The 24,273-nt window shown below is 39.3% G+C and overlaps 1 protein-coding gene across 1 annotated transcript; it reads right to left on the bottom strand.

Moving 5' to 3' along the window:
- Positions 1 to 97: 97 nt before the first annotated feature.
- KLHL7 (kelch like family member 7) lies at positions 98 to 24,022 on the bottom strand. Its single transcript, XM_066554523.1, has 11 exons — positions 23,799 to 24,022; positions 19,820 to 19,922; positions 18,742 to 18,835; positions 17,414 to 17,538; positions 15,498 to 15,673; positions 12,667 to 12,841; positions 11,353 to 11,495; positions 6,432 to 6,672; positions 3,250 to 3,451; positions 2,898 to 2,995; positions 98 to 1,357 (listed from the first exon to the last, which is right to left on the bottom strand). The coding sequence occupies exons 1-11, from the start codon at positions 23,916 to 23,918 to the stop codon at positions 1,074 to 1,076; spliced, it is 1,761 nt and encodes a 586-aa protein (XP_066410620.1). The 5' UTR covers positions 23,919 to 24,022; the 3' UTR covers positions 98 to 1,073.
- Positions 24,023 to 24,273: the final 251 nt, after the last annotated feature.

The raw sequence follows: 24,273 nt of genomic DNA, 5'->3' as shown, positions 1-24,273 counted from the left end.
CTGCGTGAAGAAATTTACCATCATGTAGGCTGGAAGCATTTACAGAACTCTGCGCTTCTAAACCAGAGATGAATAACCATGCGCAACTTCTGAAGACTTCTGTAAAGTATCTTTAATTACTTGGTTCATGCCATTTTAAAAACAGTCATTTTCAAGAAGAAAAATCAATATATCTGTCGTATTGACTTTGCTTTTCTCATTCCTGTTCCCGTGTTTGATAATGGATTGGCATCTACAATATGTACAGTCTGATGCCTGGGAAGATAGATTAAAAATTCTTTCCAAGTTTCCAACTTGCTAATTATAGTGCACAATTGTCGTCGACTTGCCCCACCATTCCCTACCTCAGTGTAATTAAAAAAAATAAAATCAAAAAGTCTTTCTGTAAGGCTCCACAAAATGCCAAAGAGACCAGTGTTTCTCTAATTTTTATGTATGGCCTCTCTAACCTTAAAAAATTGATAAGCAGTCATGCAAATGATGGAAGAAACTCACTGGAAGAGGGCAGCTATCATGATCTAGAGAGCTGTTGAAACATTGGGAATCTTTATTAGACAGCAGTCCCTGGTCTTTCCTGAGAAAATGTCTTCATTTCATCCCAGTAAGAATTCTGCAGGTAGGTATGAAGGAGAAAATATTGTTGTTCCTCTTTCTCATGAGTCAAGCTGTATTTACTCGCCTTCATTAAAGGAAGTGTCTCTGCAACTGGTCTTGGTAAAATGTCATTTAACCAGAGTTTTTTTCTTTATCAAATGCTTTAGAGGCATTCTAAATATTTGGATTGGGTCTCTGTTTGACAAGGCCACACCTACAGTTCTTTTAAAGGAAGATGCCATGTGATATCACCTAGGTAAGTGGATTCTCAAAACACATCCCCATCTCTTTAAAACAGACAAGAAAATGGGCATGACAAAATCCACATTATACAATATGCCGTATATACAAATTAGAAGACTGCATCTCAATTTCTTCCTGTTACTAAATTTAACACGATTCAGTAAAACATGGAAGCAAAGCACCAAAACCATCTTTTCCCAAGTCCTTGAAGAATGCTTTGTCATCTCCTACAGTCTTCAGATCTCTAGAGTTTCTTCATTTGCCCCACAAGTGTCTACAACACAGATTAAACAACTCGTCACTGGGAAAGCACGGACTTTGGAGTTGGCTGTCCACTTGTCTGTTTCAGTGTTATATTCAAGAATGTGCCCTAAGCGACCAACACCCTGAAAACCAGCCAGGACATAGACTATAGGTCCCACAGCAGCACACTTCACTGTTACACCTTTCCACGGCATTGGAGACACCATCTTCCATTCATTCATCTTGATATCGTAATATTCTACATTATCAAGGCCACCTACAAAGCAATGAGATAGATAACTGCTTATTATGTTGCACTGTATGGACTGCACTAGAACATGCAAACTCAAGCTTTTATTTTCAAGGTTTCAAAAATCCTACACTTAAAAAAGCAAATCTGATAATACACCCCAGCTTCTAAACTAGCAGCTTATCCTTGTATAAATACAAAACCAGGGAAAAGTGAAAAGGAAATAGAAAGTAAGATGTATTCTCACAAATTCACACTAGATGGTTTCTATAGATTCAAACATGTTACTTCATGAAGAGAAGAACCTTCAGTGCTAAATTTCTGATGAATTTGGGGCTGGTGACTATAACTCAGGAATTACCTGAAACTTCCCTACAGCAGTGGCATTCATTCTAGAGGGCTCATGGGTACTTTTACTAAAACTGGCAATTTACTGATAGAGGAGGTCTCTTGTCATGATGATACTAAAATCATTGAAGTGCAAAAGCATAAGTTCCTTTGAAAAGGGCCAAAGGAACAAAAAATTAGAGTATATTTTGTGACTAAGATTTGCTTATTCAGGAAATATGCTAGTAGTTACACTTAACAATAGCTACAAACATTGTTTCTGTCCCTATTTAACTCAGTTTTTACTTCCAGTACTGAATTATTAGATCTGACAGATTAAGAAATCTATCATATTAACATATATGAGTTTTTAAACTCAGACATAACTCTTCCTCATTTTACTACAGTAAAAACAATTTTTAACACTTCTAAGAGGAGCATTCAGTGAATACACTTATATTTTGCAAGATGGCAGATTATGGATTGATAAAATGTTTGGGAATCAATAGTGATAGAATAGTTTCAGTAGCCAATTAAAAATCAAGCTGTATTCTAAAACAGCATTTATCTGAAATCAAGAATTCCACTCACTGTAAATAGTGAGTTCAAAAACCTCATAAATAAGAATTTTTCCATTTTGAAAAGCATTTCAGAAACCCTGTGCAATTAAAATTCAATTCTTCCTGTAAAGTATTATTCTTCTAGTTTTAAAAGACAAGGAGACAGGCAGATCATAATTGACCAGGCCATGACAGCAAGTTTGTATTTCAAAGCTAGAGCAGTCAAAAGAGGTCTCATATTTTCACCATTTTACAATACCAGAATAGATTTAAGTCTTTAGACTAAAGTTCTAAAATAGTGGCTACACCTTTACCTCTCTCTCAAAAGAATGCTAAAATCATGAATAACTAAAAAAAAAAAAAAAACCCAAATAAAAAACAAACAAAATCTTTTCTCAGATGCCTGGCTTAGCCATATTAACTGCTTCAGAACTGAGCTACAGTAGGGGTGCATATCTGAACTTGACTATCATGAGTACAAGAATTTGAAAAATAAGGTAACAATGAAGTGGAGAGGTGAAAAGAAGAAGGCAACACTGATGTGACAACAAGAAGACATGTTTGATGGTGCTGCTCAAAGCTTTGCAGCTCAACAGAGTGGAATAAATTCATTCCAAACCAGACAAACAACCCCACGAAACCTTGTGTGACCAGATAGAGAATTAATAGAATGAAAGTACCTAAACTATTTTGTCCACCCACAGCAAATATTTTGTCCTTTACAAACACCAGCCCATGATTCTTTCTGGCTTCAATCATTGGACACAGTTCAGTCCACCTGGGGAAAATAAATCAAACAGAAAAGGAGAAATCACCATCTGGTTCATAAAAACTAAGTATAATCTATCATTAGGAAAACAAAATATGGAAGAAAGCTGCTTAAGAAAACCATCTTTCAAGTAGAACTACAAAGAACTGATTTCTTAATGCTGACTCAGGGAAAATTCCTTACCAGAGTTTTTCCTGTAGTCATCTATACTTCAGTCATTCACACAAGTGACTAAAGCCAACCTGACTCAAAACAACACTTACGTTTCTGTGGCTGGGTCATAAACTTCACAGGAATTCAGGACTCTTCCGGAAACATTGTTCCCCAGGCTGCCTCCGCACACATAAATGAGCCCATTGGCCTCCACCATTCCATGGCTGCAGCGCTGAGTCAGCATGCTGGGCTTTGTGTGCCAGCTCTCTGTTCTCGTGTCATAGCATTCAAATAAATACAGTGCAGAATTGCCTTAAAAAAATAGAAACCCACCAAAGTGGCATTAATCTTTATGGCTGTCTTTCAAGAGAAGAGTCTAACAGCAATTATCAAATTGATGCTTTGTTTGCTAGTGGAAAAGGGAAAGCTGCTTTCCCACCTCCAAAAGTAGAACTAACGAGCTTTAAACTTGGGATTATTCAGGAAGCACATACTTGCAATTATTTTGATTCTTTTGTTCCAAAATATGCAAGTAAGTTTATAAAATTGCTATCTGTGTTTAAAAACAGCATGAAAAAAGGTAAGTTTTTTTTCTTGGAGGGGAATAAATACTAAATAGAGATGTATATAAATTACCCATCCCATTGTCATCAGCTCATGCTACTCTTTCTACTTGGAAATATATTGAACTTTCAGATGCGAAGATGAAACCAGCTTTGTAAACTCACTATAGGTTCATGAGTCTTTTTCCTCTAAGCAATGTGACTTGTCCAATACCCAGAATATTTGCTGCCTTTGGAATTTGATGGCTTATGTCATAACATACTCCTGGAATTATCAGCAACCACAAAACAGCTACCTCTGCCCAATTTACTTTCTTCCTGAGGACTGGTAGATACTTATTGCCTGGAAGTGCAGGGTTTGTGTACTCTTCCCTCAAAAGCCAAGGAAACTATTACTGAAATCAAAAGCAATTTTTCTAATGAAGAGGCTCAAAACTTGTGCTCAGGTAAGTGACCGAATCATAACCAAGGCAGGGAAGGAACTTTCTCAGAACAGAACCACATCCTTCTTCCCTTTGCTTCAAATAATATATTTACCTAGAACAGTTAAAAGTGCCTTTCTTGTGCATGTTTTACCTTGGCTTTCTACTTATAAAAATTAGCCATGTCACACATGCAACACTTACTACCAGCTGAGGATTTGAACCTTCAACAGGATGCTATATTTCCAGACCCAACATGATTCCTATAAACACACTCCTATAAAGTGTGCATTTGTTCACTCCCACCCTGTCACTCAGTATCACCACAAACTGAATAGAGTGGGACATTTTTTCTTTGATATAAATAAATGTTTTCTTTGATGTATATAGACATTCCTATTGCTTTGAAGTTGTAGAAATTCCCATCCATGGAAAATCCATCAGACCTTTTTTTTTTTTAAACAGGTAGAAGCATTTATTTCCAGTATAATGTTAAGTATTTCTCCTGCACTGAAACAAGAGTGGAAGAATCTGGTATTTCAGCATCCAAACTCTGCTAGTTGTTGCAAATAGAACAGGACTCCCATCAATTCAAGAAGGGAAAAAGAGCCATGTTGTCTGTAATGGACTGGTACAATAATCCAACCTCTTCAATTGATGGAAAAAACATGAAAATTTTAGACTTCTTTAGAGCTAAACACACTGTAGCATTTTATCAGATTAATGCTTTCAACATAATTGCCTGCCTCAAATTCAAAAATACTAGATCCAGGAGAGACAGACCTTTCCAATTTCAGTATTCACTAAATTCTGAAGAAAAAGTACAGGCAAACTAAACTCCATTATTTATGTTTAGTTTTTACTAGCCTGTCTTGGTAAATATTTATGGAAAGCAAAGTGAAACTGTGCAGTAATGTGAGGGTGTAGTCTAAAGAAAACTGCTACATTAAAACTTCAACTATAGTTGTACTAACTATTTACCATGCATTAGAAAATATACTGTACAATCAAAAAATTTTCCTGTTATTCTCCATAAATTGAAACATGGGAAACTGTGAAGATTTATGAGATGATGAAGTGTTCCAAGCTGCCCAATGTGGCCTTAGTTAAGCCTATTTCAAGTAATAGGAAAGGTGCTATTTCACATTCACCACACGAGGTGGCAGCTGGGAACTGCTTATTCTGCTGCTACATTAGACCTCTTAATATATTTTAGAGGTCAGAAAACATGGCCTAAATGTTACAACCTCCATTAAGTGACTTATTAGTGTTAAGCACTGATCATGACAATTTTTCCCATGTTCACCTCCCTCTGCAGCAAGGCAGACCTGAAAAAGATCTTCCTTCTAGGATTTTTCTCATTTGTTTTTATTCCCCAGAACACAGCTTTATTACTGTAACTATTTTTATGGCTATACCATGCCTGCATTTCAACCTTTGGGTTGTTGATGATGTGCCATGTTCAGACAAAATAAAATGTTCCTGCAACACCACAGCATGTGTCACCTTCTAGGCTTTTTGGAGAGAGAAAAAAATCCCAATGGTCTTTTTTTTTCTTTACTATGCTGAAATGATCTAAAGGTATCATTTCTCCATTTGTGGAAGCAAGCCAAGAGATTAAAAAAATAAGAGAAGATAACTTCTGTCATTTGACAAAAAAATTGGATAAATTCCTTTACCGGGACTAAGTACAATTTCACCATCAAAAGCAGTAATTGTAAGAGATTTCTTTTCCACTTCCCCCCCTCCTCTTTTAAAAGACCTCCTTAGGCCCAACATATGGTGTATAAAAGAAAGGCCATTATCAAAATGCAGCTATTCTGGTCACACATTCCAGAAAATTTTAAACTACACTGAATTCTGTGGATTTCTAGAAGAAAGATAAGAGTGGGACTCCCAAAATACATTTCATTGAATCACATCATCATAGAATGGTGTGGGTTGGAAGGAACCTTAAAAATCATCTATTTCCAATCCCTATGCCATGGACAGGGACACCTTCCTACTAGATCAGGTTGCTCACAGCTCCATCCAATCTCGTCCCTATTTAACTCTAAGAGCTGCAATAAACTTTTTACTAATGTAAATAGTATTCATTTCAGTGAAACCATTTTCAAAACACAACAGAAATAGGTTGTTGGACTGGGCAAAGGAGGATAAAATCCTAAATATGGGAAAATAAACTCATTAGGCTAACATGGCAACGTGCAGTTTCTTGTCAACAAAATCATGCAAAAAACCAGAAAATTTTCCAGCTAATCTTTCTTTGTGCTTTTTTGTTTGTTTTAAAGATTTTTAGTGTCTTACCCACTTCTGAACCACCAGATGTATAAATTTTGCCCTCAGCAGCACAGGCTGCAAGGCTATCTCGAGGTGTTGGAGGTCCTAGCTTGGAATACCAGCTATCCTTCACCACATTGTAGCAGTCCATTCGCTTTATAGGGAAGAGCTGGGAACCACCCAAAATATAAACTACGTTGTCCCAGAAGACACAAGCTGCATCCCTGCGCTTTTCAAAGGGACATCGGATGTCTGTCCAGCTGTAATCCTGCATTACAAAGAACAAGTAATGTCTAATAGATTATAACACTTACCTGTACAGTGAGTGTTTTCAAACAGAGCTTTTCATAGAGATTTAGATATGGTCAGTTTTAAGTTCCTTTTCAAAACAAACATGAACACTGTTTATTGAAGAATACTCCTCAGGCGTACTCTTGAAAAATTCTCTTAGACAACAGACATAGTTAGATGCAATGAACCATGACATTAAGAAATTCTATTTCCACATTCCCTGTGTGCACCCAGTACAGCTTCCCTGAAAAACAGTTTTGGTGTTTTTTCCAACACAATTGACCTCCAGCTGCTATCACGTTAGAAACAATGCATGTAACCAATAAAGTAGGATTGCATTTTCTTTTATAGCAATGGAAAAAGACATCTTACATATAGTAACAGATTATTTCTAAAAAATAATAAAATACAGAATGTACCAAACAAAGACAATGGAAAAAGGAGAAGATAATATCCAAATTGACAGGCAACTCAGTAAAAAAGCTCTGATACATACTTTATTACCATGACAACTAGAAGCTTATTTACAGAATTTACAAAACACAAACGTTCTATAGCTATCCACAGTTGATAGCATGAGAAATAGGGTAATGCTCCATCACAAATACTGGCAGTCATGATGTCTAGAAACTGATTTTGCATAGACTGGCAAAATCAGCAAGTATCAAATATGAGGCGTAATGCCCAAAGCCTTAAAAACACCAAACTCAATAACTGATGGCAGACCAGGATAGCATACAGCACAAGAAACACTTCTTGAGTAATAGCATCTCACATATTCCATGAGCATAGCTTGAATCCTATACTGAACAGGAAAGTATGGGACCTTAACTGTTATCTGTGCCACCTCAAGAAGGTCTACCTCAACCTGCTGAATGACCTTCACTGTAATGGTTCACACAAGACGTTACATCGTTACATTTTCTTAGCAAGGACATACTTCAAACACCTTGGTCAATGAGGAAGAACAGCGACTCCTACATGGGGGTTCAAAGAAAGAGAGGCAGAGCATGTTATAGTCCAGAACATCTTACAATCTTTTCTTGTAGCATCCCCCATATCAAGAAGAGCTGTCAGCTGCATGTGGCCCTTTATGGTGAGAAACAGGTCCTGGGGCATCCTAGAAAGGAAAGCCATACTACAGCATGGCAAAATAAATAGCTGCATAAATCTTAAGAAAATGTCTCAGTGCATTGTGCAAGATCAACATACTTTCTAGCTCAAACTTCTGGCAATTTTACAAAATATCCTGTTGTTTTCCTTTCCTGTTTTAAAGGGAAGTGACCTGACCCACTTTTATGGCTTCTGTTCATGTATCCATTTCATCCATACCTTTATCAAATGAAAAGCCATAACTTGAGTATACTCAGCAGTATCCTCCTCTTTCAGCAGGAGGCAATTTAGGTCATCCTCTTGCAATGCTCTTCGAAGTTAGTCCGTACCACACAGAATTATTTCACTTTTTGAATTGAACACATTTAAGAACTACGCAGAAGTGTTGCTTTACACCACAGTCAAGATCCACACAGCCCTGGGCAGTGCAAGTCTCCATTCTTAGGGACTGAGTAGGGAAAATGGACCAAGGTAAGTACATGGTGACTCTTTCCCTGCTGATCTCTGTTTTCATCAAGTTGCAATGCAGGACACCAGAGCCAAAAGCTATACCTTTTCTCTTTCATCAATTTATTGAATCACTTATTAAAACTTCCTGAACTCCTGAGAGCCTCAAGACGCTGTGACAAGAATGGCACACACAATTATGGGCCCTGTGACAAAGTACCTTTTTTGTTTAAGACTTTTCCTCATTTTCAATTGATTCCTCTTCCAAGTTTGTCATAAGAATCAGCAGACAGGTCCACTGTGGACAACCTCCCCACTAACAGCTTACTGACTACACCTCTATCTCCTCATAAAAGGTAAGCTGGTTCCCTTGATCATCAAGAAATAGCACTGCCAGGCATCTGTTACTTTTTATTTGCCATTGTTGAATTTTGCACTGCTGAGAATTTAAAACTTCCAACCATTTCTGGCCACTAGAGATAGTAATTTCAAAAGAATAAGCATATTGCTGACACAAAATCTCAATCATATATAAATTCTGTACTGAGAATTCATAAAATAAAACAATAAGTATTTTATTCCCAATATAGGGATTTTGTTTTTTTAAATTCTGTGAAAAATTCAACAAGAAAATGCTTCCCACAACTGTTAATAGAACATCTAGGATTTCTAGTAGTATTCTGAAATCATGTATGTCTACTCAAATTAGTGCCAGACTGCTCCACGAGTGTTATGCTCAGCTGCATCTATCCCATTGCATCATTTTGCTTTCTTGATGATGAACTTGTATCAATAGAAATACCAGTCACAGTGCAACAAAGAGAGCAAATATAGTCTTAAAATAATACTGCTAACATTCTCAACAAATAAAACACAGTATCCAATCATCCAGTCTTATTTAAAGAACCCTTCCAATAACAAGGAAATCACTATGAGCATTAGAGACTAATTTTGTGTGCAAAGGAATCAATGAAAATTAAAATTTTTGCACTTGTTTTATCATGTAACAGCTATGGAAACTCATACTACAACCAAGAAAATATTTTCAGGAAAGATATAACCTCAGTTTTGAATTGTTTATGTGACATATAACAATTAAATTTCTGATTTTGATTAATATCAGAAGTGAGGGACTGGGTCACTATTCAACCAGTTCAACAGACAAGCAAAATTCCAATTTTTCCTAAGGACCTAACCTTGCAAAAGTACATACACAAGCTTAATTCTCTGTTCTGTGACCCTCCCATCATCCTTTTATGAGACCAATTAAAGTGAGTTAAATGGTAATTCAGCAGCGGTTCTGGATCCTTGGTTTGTTGCATTTAATAAGCTATTGTCAGAGTTTAAAGATTAAAATCAAATATTAGAGCAAAACATCCAGAAAAGAACCTTTAAATAGCTTAAGAGTTGGAAATGAAGTAAAAGCCGTTCAACAAGACACGACAGGCTAGCTAAGAGGACCCAAGGAAGCATATAAGCACTAGGAAAACATTAAAGGAACACATGCTTGTTAGAATAAAGATCTCAAATTATCCACTTTTTAAATTTTCCTTCCCTGCCCCATTCTTCCCCCACTCCTTAGCCCACATGCAAAGCCGTAAGTTTTGATTAAGAGACAATTCTTCAAAATTTCTTCCAAATTCAGTTATTTTTTGGTGTTATACCTGGACAAGCAGTCTATGAAAGGTAAAGATCTTTTATCCTATGTTTTATGTAGACTTTCAAATACACTACTCTTTACCTACAAAACAGATTTCTTTGCCAAAACCATGCAACTGCTTGAAAAGTTACAAATGCCCTGATCAAAGGCTTGCCAAACTTAGATTTTGGAAAGGAGAGAATTATCTGCTCTGTACCCCTCACCTCCTTACCCCCAGCTGAAGTGCTGCTTATTTTGAGTATGTGTAGAAAGGAAAAAGGCAGTCATTAGCTAAGAATTTTGAATTCCCAATGAATACATATTAAGTGTCTCTCAAGCTAAGTCAGCAAAGCTGGTGGGTTTGGGGATTTTACCCCCAGACTTAAGTGGTACTCAGAGAAGGTGGCTTGAATTTTATCTTACAAAAGGAATGTGAAAGAAAAGTTCAAAACACATCCCAAAGGCTCATTCATTCAAAATTAGATTTGACAGGGCTCACATTGACTATGAAGTTCACACAGCACACAAAACTGCTTGAAATTTTAACAAGCATTTAATATGCTGAGTTAGAACCAGAATTTCTTCAACAAAATATTACTACATGCATGGGATCTCATAACTTAAAGAGCCCTGATGTTTATGTGGCAAATTTGTTCTGTATTACTGTATGTGCTTGCCTGGTAAAACAGGGTATGGGTAATCCTTCTGCATGCAGTTGATGTTTTTAGATCCTTTAATCTGCATAGCTGAAATGTACACCGTTCCTGTGACTTGATTTTATTCAAGAAACATGGGAACAAATTTCAGGCAGAACTTGCTTGCTCTAAATTTATCATCTCTAAGCTTTTTTGTTGTAAAAACTCACTGTCTGCCACTTATGCAATACTTGGCTCTCCATTCTTCTCCTTATATACTCTTAAGAACAAACAACACTGTGAACCATTGGGATTTAGAAGTGGTTGCATATTTATAATAAATGCACTAAAAAACCCCAATAAAAACTGGGTTCTACACTAACATACAAGCCAGTAAAATTATTATGTGCTAAAAAAACCTGCTTTGAGTAATCTCTAAACACCTAAATGCATGCACATGCATAGAGACTTTCATATATTCCTAACCAATTACATGATGCTTTAGTGACCTTCTGTTTATTTGCAGCTGAGAAATACACATTCCAGTCAATGCTCAACTCAGACAGATCGATCAGGTCTCCATATCTAACATTGCTAAGAAACAAACACAATCAATCTATTCAAAACAAAGTATTACATCTAGGTACATAGACTTAAAAATACTTAATTAACCATATTCTTCCAATTGTATACCCAGGAGGGAGGGAATACTTCCTTCCTAAGACCATTTCGTAGATCATTATGTCTTAGTTAATATCACCAGCAAAGAAAACAGGTAAGATTACAAGCAGTGAATCTTAATGCATTCTGAGGTAACGATTACCTTGGGGTTAAAATATCTGCAGGACTGGGGCTGAGAGCCTCCAAACAAAGCAATGCGATAATCGTGCTTTTTTCTTCTCGGCCGCGTGCCTTCCACCAACTCTTCTCTGTCTTCTGGGGAAAGGAGGTGGTACCGCATCCCACCTGCAAGGAAGACAGCAACAGCTGCAGAGCCAGTGCAGCTCACACATGGATTGGGAGCTTTCAGAGGCAGGCATGGGGGAGAGATGGAAGGGAAGGAAATGGGGAAAATCAAGTTTCTACATTATACCTATGCAGCTTTGATTCAAAATGGAAGAATGCATGGCAGCATGAGAGGGTGGGAGCATATATGCAGATTTACACCCTATTTCAAACTGGCTGCTCCATGTGAAAACAGGACAGATACAGACTCATGTTATGTACCAATGGATTGATCAGTTCATTTATCCAATATTAACAAGCAATTAAGATTATTGCATCGAAACAGTCAAAAGGAAGCAAGCCCAAAAGAAAGCATTCTTAGAGTGCAAAAATACCGGTGACATTACAAGCCACTAAAACCAGAAGACAAAAATCCTTTCCTATACAGTGTACCCAACTTGGCGTCACACGAGAAGTATGACTCTGATGTCAAATATCAGCAGATACTTACCAACATATAGGTTAATTCAAATCCTGTTCATTGAGTGAAGGAAAACAATTGTGTACTGATTTTCAGATCTACACTAAATTGAAGCCAATTGTTTAACTGCTACTGAAATTGCTTTTCTTTCTTACATGATAAAATTTTACAAATGGTATCTAGAAACAAAAGCTTGTTTCCTATTTCATCTGCACCCTGAGAATGCAAATGTGGGATCAATCATTGTGGGATCAACAGTCAGTATTTAATAGATAAAACCAGTAAAACATACACCTAAAATTCTAATTTGCTTAGGAAAGCTTTAAAATACTCAAAATGTTCACATATTTCTTTTATTAATGCACACACAAACATGAAAAATATTGAATTTACAAGCCTGTCAAAAGGCAGACTAACTTTCAGTTACCCTAAGGAGTCACTGACAAAATCCCCATTCCATTACTTCTCATGGAGTTCATGCCATTTGCTAGGAGAAAACAAATGAAAGTCACACTGTTATATAAGATGAGTTTTATTTACATAATAATCTGCTAATCCAACTTCAACTAAACACAGCATCCTAGAGGGAACACAGATGGATTTAATGTGAAAATGTTAGAGCATCTTAAAGCAAACAATTTTCAAAATTTTTCAAAGCATTTTTAAAATTATATAGAGAGCATCAAAGATTTCAGCTAGAGGTCAACTTACTGATCACCATTTTAAGGCATTCTGGGTTATCCTGAATAAGTGGTTCAGCCTGAACAGTTTTACTTAAGAAGTTCTTTGATATTAGAGGAAATCGGACTTTAGCAAGAATATCAACCATGTAGGGCTGGCGATTCGGCTCGTCATACTTCAGCCATCTGACTGCTGCATCATAAACCTTCAACAAGAGACAAGCAGAGAAAGAGATAAGGTACATCACCATAAAGCATGACAAGTAACAGAACCTTAGTGCTATGAATTGATTCTAATGCCTGCTGGAGGTTAACCTATACTAGCATTTCATTATCTGGGGATCCTATTGCTATCTTTCGAAAAAAAACCAAAAAAAACCCTACAACAAAAATCAACCAAGCCCAAAAAAGACAATGCTCAGACAAGTAAAACAAATGCACAAGCACTGAATGAATCTCATCTACAAACTTTAAAAATCTACTACTTCTGCTGTTTAACTTTTTTCTCTCCAAATGGAAAACATGAATCTGCAATTCACATTTATGTGGGTAACTCCTGTACCAGGTTAAATCTAATCCTCTTCAAGTTCTGTGCCTTAACATCAATAATGCTTTCACAGAAATGAAGTAACTTCTACTTGATACAGTCTCCTGAGGTGATAAACTGGTTCTCTGAATAAATCATCCTGTTGGGTATCCAAATACGTTGCTATTGTTGTGTCTTAGGGGACCACTTAAATCGAGGTCTTTATCTGAGAACTACTGTAAATTTACCAGAGCATCTCCTCTTTTTCTCCTTCTCACAGGAAAAGATAATGGGTATTTTTAGGGGTCAGAGAAGGTAGAACAGGGTAGATAATCAAGAAATCTGCTCTATTTATAATTGGACACTGGGTCTGGAAGAAATAAAAAAAAAAAAAATCCAGGATTACATGTATATTCTGATACTTCCATGCTGCTCTCAGACACAGCAAGCTTACTCAGTAACACTGACTCTGAAGTGGCAGGACAACCTCACTGTAAGCAATAGCACAGGCAGTGCCTACACCTGTAGCTGAAACTGGTCACAGCAATTAATGCTGAGTGACTGAGATACGACATGGAAAGACATTGCATGGAAGAATTATTCAGGACTACCAGACCAGCCCAGCTGTAACTCTGCAAAATTACCAGGGAACGTGGGAGAGCAAAGAAAACAATTAAAGGCTCAATTGCATCAGCTAAGGAAATTCAACAGAATGACTTGAACAGGAACATTGTGTAAGACAGGCAGTACTTAATGCTACCTTCCCTTTTTGCTAAATGTAACTATGCTTCACATCAAAAGAAAAGTTGGAGTATAATGTCAACTTTCTAGCAGTACTCCTGCGAAATATGATTCCTGTAGTGCAACTGTCAAACTTTTGTAGTTTCCTACTGCACACTACCAGTTTCCTAAAGGAATTTTAATGCTGCCACGCTGAATACATAACATTTCTACCACTGCTGCCAGGTTAAAGCACGCCCTCCTACCCTACCAATGGAACTTCAAGAATGTAAATCATAAGTGCCATTTTGGCTGCAAGCCAAACAACACTTCCAGCTCTGAGAATGTTACCCCATGATCTGAACTTTTCCCAGCACTCAGCAAGAATGCTGAACTGTGACACTATTCATATTTATACCTGTAACAAACCAACTACCATATTCTATTGCCTGACATACTAATTCCTATCTTCATAAGTTACATCACCATACAGTGATGAAGACAAAAAACTAAACCTTAATGTTTCCAATCAATTCTTCTCCCTGTTGGAGGTCAATGTCAATGGAAATTTCACAGTCAGCAGAATATCCAAGAGAATATACACACCATCTCAGCTATAACATCCCTCTGCTGCACTTCAAAGGTATGAGTCAACTCATGGTGCCATACCCACACAAACTTTCCAGCACCTGAACAGTAGAGCTACAAAGGTAAGATTCAGTTTGTTTTCAACAGCTTTGACTAAGAAGCTACAAGTGCCCAGCAGCTACAAATACCACTCAACTGCTACAACAGCCTACGACCATCTGTCTGGGCTGCAGTGTAGATACCTATATGCTTCCTATTTTCCTGCAGTAGGGTAAACAAAATCATGGAAAATAATAATTCAGGGCTGTGCTCTAAGCTGAATCAAGCATTCCAAATGGGATGGCTGTGGATGTGATTTCTACTACAGGTTACAGATTTTAACTGAGTGAACTCCAGGCTCCTTTCAGCCACCTAAACTTTATGTCCAGTCCCTAAATAATGGTCTTCCAGCAATCCACCACTGCCAATGCGTGTAGCTTTTAGTGTCTAACTCATCTTACTTCCAAGCCCCCCAGTTCCCCAGGCTTCTGTATATATAAATGTTTCCATCACAAAACTCCTCTCTGGAACAGGCTAGGCCATACTCAGGTAGAAATGTGCATCCATTAAGGTGCAGTTTGCTCACCACTTTGAAGTGGTCCACTTTGGTTCACCAAAAGCACATAAATCCCAATTTAGAAGCAACCACTACAAACCAAACAATTTAGCTCATGTACTATTGAATCAGCAGCCCTACACCTATCTTGACAAAGGGAACTGTTTATTCCCTCTCTGACTTCTTTCTTCCAACTTTGCTGAAACAACACATCTATAAACTACACTTGAAATGTGAACATTTATTAATATTTGGTTTTGACCAAGTTAGGATGCACCTTTTACTCCGCAATTTAGCAAGCACTATGTGCTTGCTAAATCATATCCTCTAAGAACATCAGTAAATGAGATACTTGAATACCTGAAGCCAGGTCTTGATTAAAAAAAGATAGTTAAGCTCAATGCTTTTAGCTGCTATGAAACAGGGATCTCACCTGGTCTTCTGCCCTCACTGTCAATGTATCTTGGTTCAGGAGATGTGTCACACGTTTAACATCAAGCTGGAGAAACTCATCTGTCTTGTAAACCTCAGTGAAATGCTGATGAATGAAGTCATCTGCAGTGGCTTTCAGCTCTGGGCAGTCTAGGCATTCTGCTAGCACACTTATGCCTAAGAAGGAAAATTAAAAAAACCCTTTTAAACTTGAACTGCAATTACCTTTAATATATGAAAATAGAATACAATTACTGTAATTTCAGTGATACTTCAAATTCCAGTTTAATATTTATTACCATGCCTTTTTTACCCCCATTAAAACACATGCTATCATAACTCATCTGCAATTCAAGGCAAACTAAGACAGGGGCAAGCTGCTGATCCCTGTCCCTACTGAACTGACTGGAGAGTCAGACCTGTAACACTTGCTGTATTAACTGTCTCTCCAGCACTATTTCCTCACTGTTTCTTACCCAAATACAAAGCAGACAACAGCACCTTAACCAAGTCTGAGCCAAGCCACTCTAACCATGTCTAACCAGAACAGCTTGAAAAACTGGATCCATGTTTTACAACCTCTCCTGACCTGCTCATGCACCATCAGTCACCAACCAAGCCCAGTTTCCTTCAAGAGCCATGGTGAACTGGGATTTTTCTGTACATGTAGCACAGTCAGCTGCAGACTAACACAAAGTCAAGCTGATGTTGCTGGAAGGACAGAAGGTTGGCATAAAGGTATAAACAGCAATAGCAGCTGAGAAGCACCACTGCCAATTTTGCCATTAAAAACCATGTAAGCACGGAGCTTTTCAGCAGCAACTTCTCATCATGCCACAGGTCTTTCTTCTCACAGAGGAAATGGCAAGTGGGGTAGGAGCAACTCACTAACATATGAGTTGCAATTAGTCTGAGCTGCTCAGAGTAGTAAAATGCAAACTAGAAGGATAAAATCTACCTATATGACAAAATTTCAAGATTCGCATTAAGGCATGGTTTCTTTCAAATGCTTTTTTTTAAAAATGCACTGTGTACTTGCTTATGAGTCTGCACAAAACATGTTCCAATTTAAAAACAATGCTATAAGGAAAAATTGATTCAATCTTTTTGCAATAAATTAGCAACAAAGTATGCAAGTGTTAGAGACCATAATTTTTTTCACCTAACAGAAGCCACAGGGCAGAAATATGCCTCAAAGCCAAGTGGTATTTTCCTTAGGTAATGCCTTTCTTTCAGCAGTTATTTCAGAGCCACAGCTGTGCTGCATTGAAGTGTCAACTGAGTCACTGTAATTCAGATATACTTTGAAAAACATTTCTATTGCTGCTATAAACATCTGTAATATGATTGAGATGTTACTAGGAAAGTACCTAACAATGACAAAAAACACAAAAAAAAGTTTCTCCTAAATTTCTGATTATATAAAGTGCACCAAATCTTAAGCATGTAGAAGTATTTAGTTCTACTGCTGTTTACATTTTCTGTAACACTGAGTCCACATTAGAGCTACAGAACATGGTATTAAACCTGCCCAGATAATATTCATTGTTTTCAGTCAAAATAAAAAGTGAATAAAACCAAAAGTAGCCTAAACTTCCTCTGTTTATACATGTAAAAGATATGCTAGTTTTGGAGAAGTTACAAATACGTAAAATTCTGTTTGCAAGTACAATAACAACTGACAGCTCCACCTCACTAAACACATGCAGTTCTCTAACAAACAAGAAGCCCCAGCATCCTGCCAAGCTGGATGAGACCTTGCACAGTAAGCAGACCCTGTGGCAAGAGGCAACAGCTCAGATTCAGAGAAAAATTATTTCTACATGCCTGGATTTAGCCAAATATTATGGCTATCCACAGACAGACAATACAGCAAAGTTAGAAAATATACAGCAAATTTAAGTCTATCTCTCTTACCAAGACAATTGGAAGCATCAACTTGTTCTTTTAAAAAGTCCACACACATTTTTTTCACAGGCTCAATCTGATACTGGTTTGCTGCATCTAGTAAAGACTGGACATTATTGCTGTTAACTGAGATTCTGCAAAACAGAAGGTGTAAAATTAGCACCACTGAAATGACCTAAGTTGCGGCAATAAAAAACTTACACAAATTCACATAAATGGCAAAATTATTTCCCTCCTATTTACTCAAGAATCTTTCACATACAGTCTAAGGACACATCCTTCGTGATCTTTCCAAACTGCTTTTGTTTGCTCTACTTCACCCAGGCAGGGCAAAGAATAATCAGTCCTGGGATCTGAAGAATAAGACTTTAACACAGGTCCTCTGCAGTCCTATACTATTGCTATGAATTGTGTGATTAACCACTTTCACAAAAGGTTAAAAAAACCCAAATCCAGAACCTTTTTAATGACTATTTTCAACTTCCAAACAGGTATCAGCAAAATCTGTTTAAACTCCGTCAGGACTGGTGTGTCTGATTTGCCCAAAGTGCATAAGCAGAACAACCAGTTTGGCAGTGCTTCAGGAGAACTTATGGAAGCCACAGTGTACCTAGAGCTTGGCTATCAGGGCAGGCAAACATGTGGCTGGGGTGGGCTGTTGACACAGACTGTCTCTTACCACTGATGGCCTATACAAGAAGATTGCTCTCAAAAGAAAGGAGAAAGCCTCCCTAATGAGAGTTAACCCCATTAGATGAAAGGCCTGCCATCCATAGGCTGTATTAAAGCTGATTAAGTACTGTTTTCAATCCTAGCCATCTGCAAGAGCTCTGCTTGGGTGGGGGGAGGGGCTGGAAGAGAAAAAAGACCCACAAAAACCCCCAAATACATGGACAAGCTGAGACAGGGGGGAAACACTTTCACAGAGGAGTTATCCACCCTGCCTGTTTTGAGATGAAAGTATAACTTCCTGGAAATGGTTCTGTGCCATAGCTACTAGGGCCACAAAGAGAGACCCTGCTGACATCAATAAGGACCTGAATTACAGAACCATGGGAAATATCATTTGACTCCAGCACTGAAGTCAAAAGCTTGAAGTGCTTTGAATTGCCTTCTGGAGACAAATACCATTTCCTTTAGTCTGTAGAGCTTCCTACTGGTTAAAGAAAAAGGAAGAGGGAATAAGGATAGAAGGTCTAGTCAAATCAGGCTTTAAACAAAGGAAAGAATTTCAATGGTAACAAAACTGATGAATCACAAAAACATTATATAAAGTTTTTATCATTTAAAATTGGCAGGCTTCCTAGAAAAGCGTGAGCTTTAAATAACAAAACTACCTTGCAGTATAAGCGAATTCCACGAGCTGTTCAATAATGTCAGGCTCTGCATCTTTTAGCTCCACTTCAAAGGACTTTGATTCAATCATATTTGCTGCAAACAGATTAAAAGACAAGCTTTTAATCAAGAACTCACTCTAGTTATTGTATGTTTTGCAAACAGTAGAAAATAAAGCAATTATTCAAAGTGGTAACCTCCCAAAAACTGCTCAGAGTTGATTGCCGTTTTCCCAGGATTGCTAATGCAAGTCAGGAAAGGAGGCAGTGGAACAAACAAGATAACTGGTGTGAGTACATCCTTGTATTATCTAAATTATGATAAACCGTGTTAAGTAGGAAAAGTCCTAAACATTGTTGACTGCAGCCAGACTGCCATGTTAGCATTACCACTGTCAAAAGCCATTTCCACATTCAAGCTGATAACAATGGAGACAGCTCCAAGCTCCCCACATGCAGACACAGCACTAGGTTTGCCCACAGATGGGCAATTCCATTCAAGGAGCACGAGAATGAATGGTTATTTTACTTCCACTCAACTTTGATTTTAGAGTTAATTTTACAATTCATGGGTAAAGCATAGAAAATATAAGATACTACATGACTGAAGTTTTAAAGAGAGCATAAATGAAAGAATTACAGAATCACTGAGTTAAGGTAATCACATGAAGGTTGGAAAAGATCTCTAAGATCATCCACTCCAGCCACTAAACCATGTCTCTAATCTCTGATATCCCAATTTATATGCAGAAATGCCTGATGGCAGACAAATTCTGTAATGGGACAAAAAATTTCCCAATTTTCAGGTTAAGGAAGGGAGATAAACTAACACAGTGTACAGGTCCCAGTTATTAATTAAGAGAGCTTGTATATGAAGTAACACTTGACTTGATCAAAAGAGTTGAAGGAAAAATGAGGGGAGGGGTGAACAGAGATGAATGGAAGGAGACAAAATGAGGTATCTTCACTTACACTTATCCCTCAAATTAATTACTTCCATAAGATAAACAGGTTGACAGACACAAATATAACAGGATATCATAATGGAAGTTTAAAATTAATCAATTTTCAAAAGACTTACTAGTAAACATCAAGTTAAAAAAATGACTGGCTGAAGCAAGCACAACACGGTGAGCTGGAATCTTTCTTTCTTGAACCATAAGAATGACATCACAGAGAGTTTTCTGAATCAGAGGGGAAAAAAAGACAAAAATCAGCATTTTTGAAAATATTTCAACAATATTTCTTTAAAAACAGCTTATGGAAATTCATTACCTTTTGTAACACACACAACTCAAGAGCATTATGTGATAAAAAGATTTTCTGGAAGTCAAAGTTCAGTAGCCTGGAAAACGAGCAAACATGAGTTTACCCATGAATTTGTACAGGATGGTCACAAATAATATGAACTCTGATCAAAGTATTTCCTGTAGCTTTTACATCAGCCTACAATAATGTAGCTCTGCAGCATCTGGTAGGGGCTGCATTTATATTGCACTGCTTTCATCTACCAGTGGTTCTCCTCTACTCTGCCGCTGATTTTCAAAACAATTCACAAGAACCTCATATCTGCAGACTGCCATCCTGTTTCCCAACAGGAGTCAAAGTGATGAATGAGTTTAAAGCACTCAATGGAGCATTTTAAAGAAAATTTATCCAAAAATACCATTTCTGTGGAAGGGTTTGACTGGTCATACCTCATGAGCAAACAAACAAAACCTAAGTTGTTTCTCATTTGTTGCTGTTTATCTGTAGGCAGCTAGTTTCTCCCCTACATGTGACCTGTCATGCTCCAGAAATAGAAGGGAAAGCAACAGAACTTATAAAAGCTGTCGGGGGGGACTGGGGTAAAAACACATGATTTTAACAGATTCTGAAATGCTATCTCTTCTAAGAACACATTGAGTGTAATAAATGCATATCATACGACAGTTAATTATAACTATCTACTAAAAAAGAAAAACTGAGCAGCACTGCTTCCTCAAAAATAGGAAATAATTTTGGACTAGTACCTTAAATTCATGGAACTGCTCAAGTTTTCCACATGGAGACAATATTATCTAGGGCTGATAATCCACATTTACAATTCCTTTAAACATGCCTGTTTGTTTTTTTTTAACAGGACATTCAAAAGCACATAGAGGACAAAATATAAACAATACTTTCAAAAATATTATCGAAATGGAAGTTAGATGGGGGTGACATATAGATTCCTTTGTAGTTTTAAACCATTTATGATTGAAACAACAACAAAAAAAGAGACCATTCTGGAAAAGCTTCAGAGGAAATCCTTTAAAAGCTGAAATTTCTAACACTTCTGGTTCAAAACAAGCATTGGAAACTAGCAGTACAAGATACCATAAAATCCTGTGGCCAAGCTTTGCCAAGACTTGCAGCTGTTGCTTGAGCTCTACACGGCATTTCTAAGATATTTTAAATGCCTCAGCTCAGCATTTGAAACACCTCAGATGCTCTGAGGCTGCTCTGGTGCATTTGCCAACCCAAACAGAGCACCATTTTAACTTCTTTCCCTGGGAGGTTTCTGGGTGTGATGGTTCCATTTCAACTACTGCTCTTCTGAGGATTGCTGCACTTCTTTCCAGAAGGACCCACTGTTGTCACAGGGTCACCTCCATGATGCAACAGGTGACTGGTGTTAACCAAAGGACACATCCCAGTGTCAGCTTCTGCAAGGCACTTCACCTTCTAAATAACAGGTTCAGCAACACCTTGCAGCTCTATCCCAGCTTCATTCCCAATGACTTCATTCTTGGCTGACCTCCACTGAGCTCCAATGTTGCAACAAATGATTTCTGCACACGCTGTCCAATAGCTCTGGAAAACCCACAGAGATGTGGGTCATCAATGCTGGAGACAAGCATCAAGTCCTCCAAGCACTAAACGCACCTGGCCCCAACATCTCACCTGTACCGAGTGCAGGTATGCCCACAGTTTACTCTGAACTCCCTTACTGATGGAGGATTCCTCTTCATCCCAGCTCACACAAAAAGCAGCCTCCTTAAAATGAGCTGTAAGTTCCCATTGGTCCAGATTCCTACAGGATTAACTAATGAGCTAAATATCTAGAGCTGCACATGCACCTTGACACTTCCATCACAGGATATTTTAACTCATATTCAGGTTTTGTAACTACAGCATAGCTCTTGACTTGCCAAAATACAAGAGGAAAGAACTGACTACAAATCCTCTTGCAACTTTAGCACAACTAATGAGCCGAAACTAGCGTGTTTTCCTCTAGCTACTGCTGACTCCCAAATTTATCCTGTATAACCACACCTCAAGTATTACTCCCTCAGCAATACTTGAGCTCCTCTTCCAAACAACTCATAAAAGAAGCACGAGTTTCATGAAATCGGCAAAAATTTCTGGACCGGTCAGCACTGTGTGGGATACGTAAAGCTCATCTGAGGTCAGATGAGAAGTCTGCAGGCAAAACTCAGAGCTGCTACTCCCTGAGCATAACAGATTCTGGAATCTGAATCAGAAGTACACACAAACTTCACAGCACTTAATCCTGACCCTCTCACTCCTTGTCTGGAGTGGCTCATAGCTACATGAGAGCTGGCACTCCATCGCACTGCAAGATGAGGCACGTACACAGAACAATGTGGCACCACACACTGGAACAGGGACACGGTGAAGCACTGTGAAATTCTGTGCTGGGGACTGCACATATATCCACAGGAGGGCAATATTTCCTTTATCTACTCACAAATCATAAGAGCATCTGGCATGTCCTTTTAAACAATGGCAGAGGTATGAACTAAACACTGAGGAACCAAGTTATGAATTCAGCCACACCTTGGCATATCAGATCAGAAACAAAGCCTACATAAAAAACATAGATCACAGGCCTTAAGTCTTTACTCTAATACCTGAAGTCACTGAAAAAAAAAATAGTTTTTCATACATAAGAGCTCAGTTGCATGAAATGGTTTATGCAGACAACATAACTGACTGTCTATTACTGAGAGAAGAACAGGGCTGAAGTGCCAGAGAAAAGCAGAACCAACACCAGTACTTGTGAGGTCAGGACCCAGACTGCTGGTGCAGACAGCATTAAAAGATGGGCTGAGCCCCTGGCAAGACTAACACTGGAGGACAAGCAACTAAACCCTAGAAGATCCAACACATGACAGTGCCAAGTGTGAAACCCCTACATGGTCTGGGTTTAGAGTCAGCTTTAACTCTGGCTGCACATCACTGTTTTTAAACAAAGTTCTACAACCAATCTAGATCCTTCTCTGAGAAGATTTCTTCATATGCAAGGAGTTACATGTATCATCCTTCTGCTCTTGTACCATTAGTTCAATGTCTTTTATAAAAAAATAATTGAAAATTAGTATTTACTTCAGTTTGGACAGCTCAACTGAAATGCACTTGCATGATTGTGATTTTGGTTACCACTCTTGCTCTATTGGTAAACAGAGGCGTCACTTTTAATACTATTAAAATATTAACCATGGAAGCTGATCAGGCAAGAGTTTCACAATTTGAGGCCGGATGAAGCCACCGAACTCCTACACTGTCACTGGCTTCCTAGTGCGATGGCCAGAGGTATCCAAGACAAAAATGCCATCCGTGAAACCAAACCATGGTTCTACTCTTCCCTCTCCTCCCGCTGCAGTTTCACTGTTCACAGGGTACACAGTCAATTTGTTCAGAGAAGAGTTTCTGGTCAAAAATCCAGCAGCAGCGCCTTCCCACTGCCCTCGGGGTTCGGTCCGAAACGGGCTCCGTGAATGCTCCAGAGCTGGAGACACTGGGCCATCCATCAACCACAGCCTCATCCTGCCCGACCACCCGCAAGCAAAAACAGATCCACGGCGTCTTCTGCCGGCAGCACCCACACGGGGCCGGCGCACACAAACCGGAGCTCGGCGCGCTCGCCGTGCGGCTCCGGAGGCCCGGGGCACCGGCGGTGCCGGCTCCGCTGGGCTCCCCCGCAGTCGGGCCCAAGGGACGGGAAACCCTCGGGACCGGCCCTCAGGGCAGCACGGACCCCGCGGGCTGCCGGCCCCGGCCGGCGCCTCCCGTACCTGCTTGCGCATGGCGTTCATGACGCCCATGAAGGAGGCGAGCAGCTTCGCCTCCTCGCGGGCGGCGAGCTTCTTCTCCGTCTTCTTCTTGCTGCTCTTCTCCGACCCGGGCGCGGCCATGCTCGCCCGCGCTCACCGCCGGCGCGCCGACCCCGCCCGGGAACATGCGCCCGCCGGCAGCCGGGCAGCGAACAGCGCCGTGCCGGCGCTCGGCACCGGGGCGGGCCGGCCACACCGAGGGGCGCGGGCGGCTCCCGGAGCGGACGCGGCCTGGGGGCGGGGCCGGGCGCGCTGACGCCATCGGCCGGCGCGCGGCCCCACGCGGGGTAAACAAAGAGTGGGGAGGGGCTCGGCAGCGACACGTGGAGGGCGCGTGCGCGGCGGCCCGAGGGGCGCGGCCCTGGGGGCGTGGCTTTGACGGGAGCACACGCCCTATCTGGGGCGTGCCCCGGGGGCGGGGCTGGGGGCGGGGCCG

Source organism: Molothrus aeneus, chromosome 1 (genome assembly GCF_037042795.1).
Source record: "Molothrus aeneus isolate 106 chromosome 1, BPBGC_Maene_1.0, whole genome shotgun sequence".
Lineage (NCBI taxonomy): Eukaryota > Metazoa > Chordata > Aves > Passeriformes > Icteridae > Molothrus > Molothrus aeneus.
The sequence above is the reverse complement of the archived record's forward strand: the minus strand, read 5'-3'. Positions and strand labels throughout refer to the sequence as shown.

Excerpts from the sequence above, each read along its gene's own strand:
- KLHL7 (XM_066554523.1), bottom strand. The coding sequence starts at position 23,918 with ATGGCCGCGCCCGGGTCGGAGAAGAGCAGCAAGAAGAAGACGGAGAAG. Across the intron at positions 15,674-17,413 it reads TGATGCTTCCAATTGTCTTG|GCATAAGTGTGCTAGCAGAA; the intron begins GTAAGAGAGATA and ends TTTCCTTCTTAG. Across the intron at positions 12,842-15,497 it reads CAGTGAGGGCAGAAGACCAG|GTTTATGATGCAGCAGTCAG; the intron begins GTGAGATCCCTG and ends CTCTTGTTGAAG.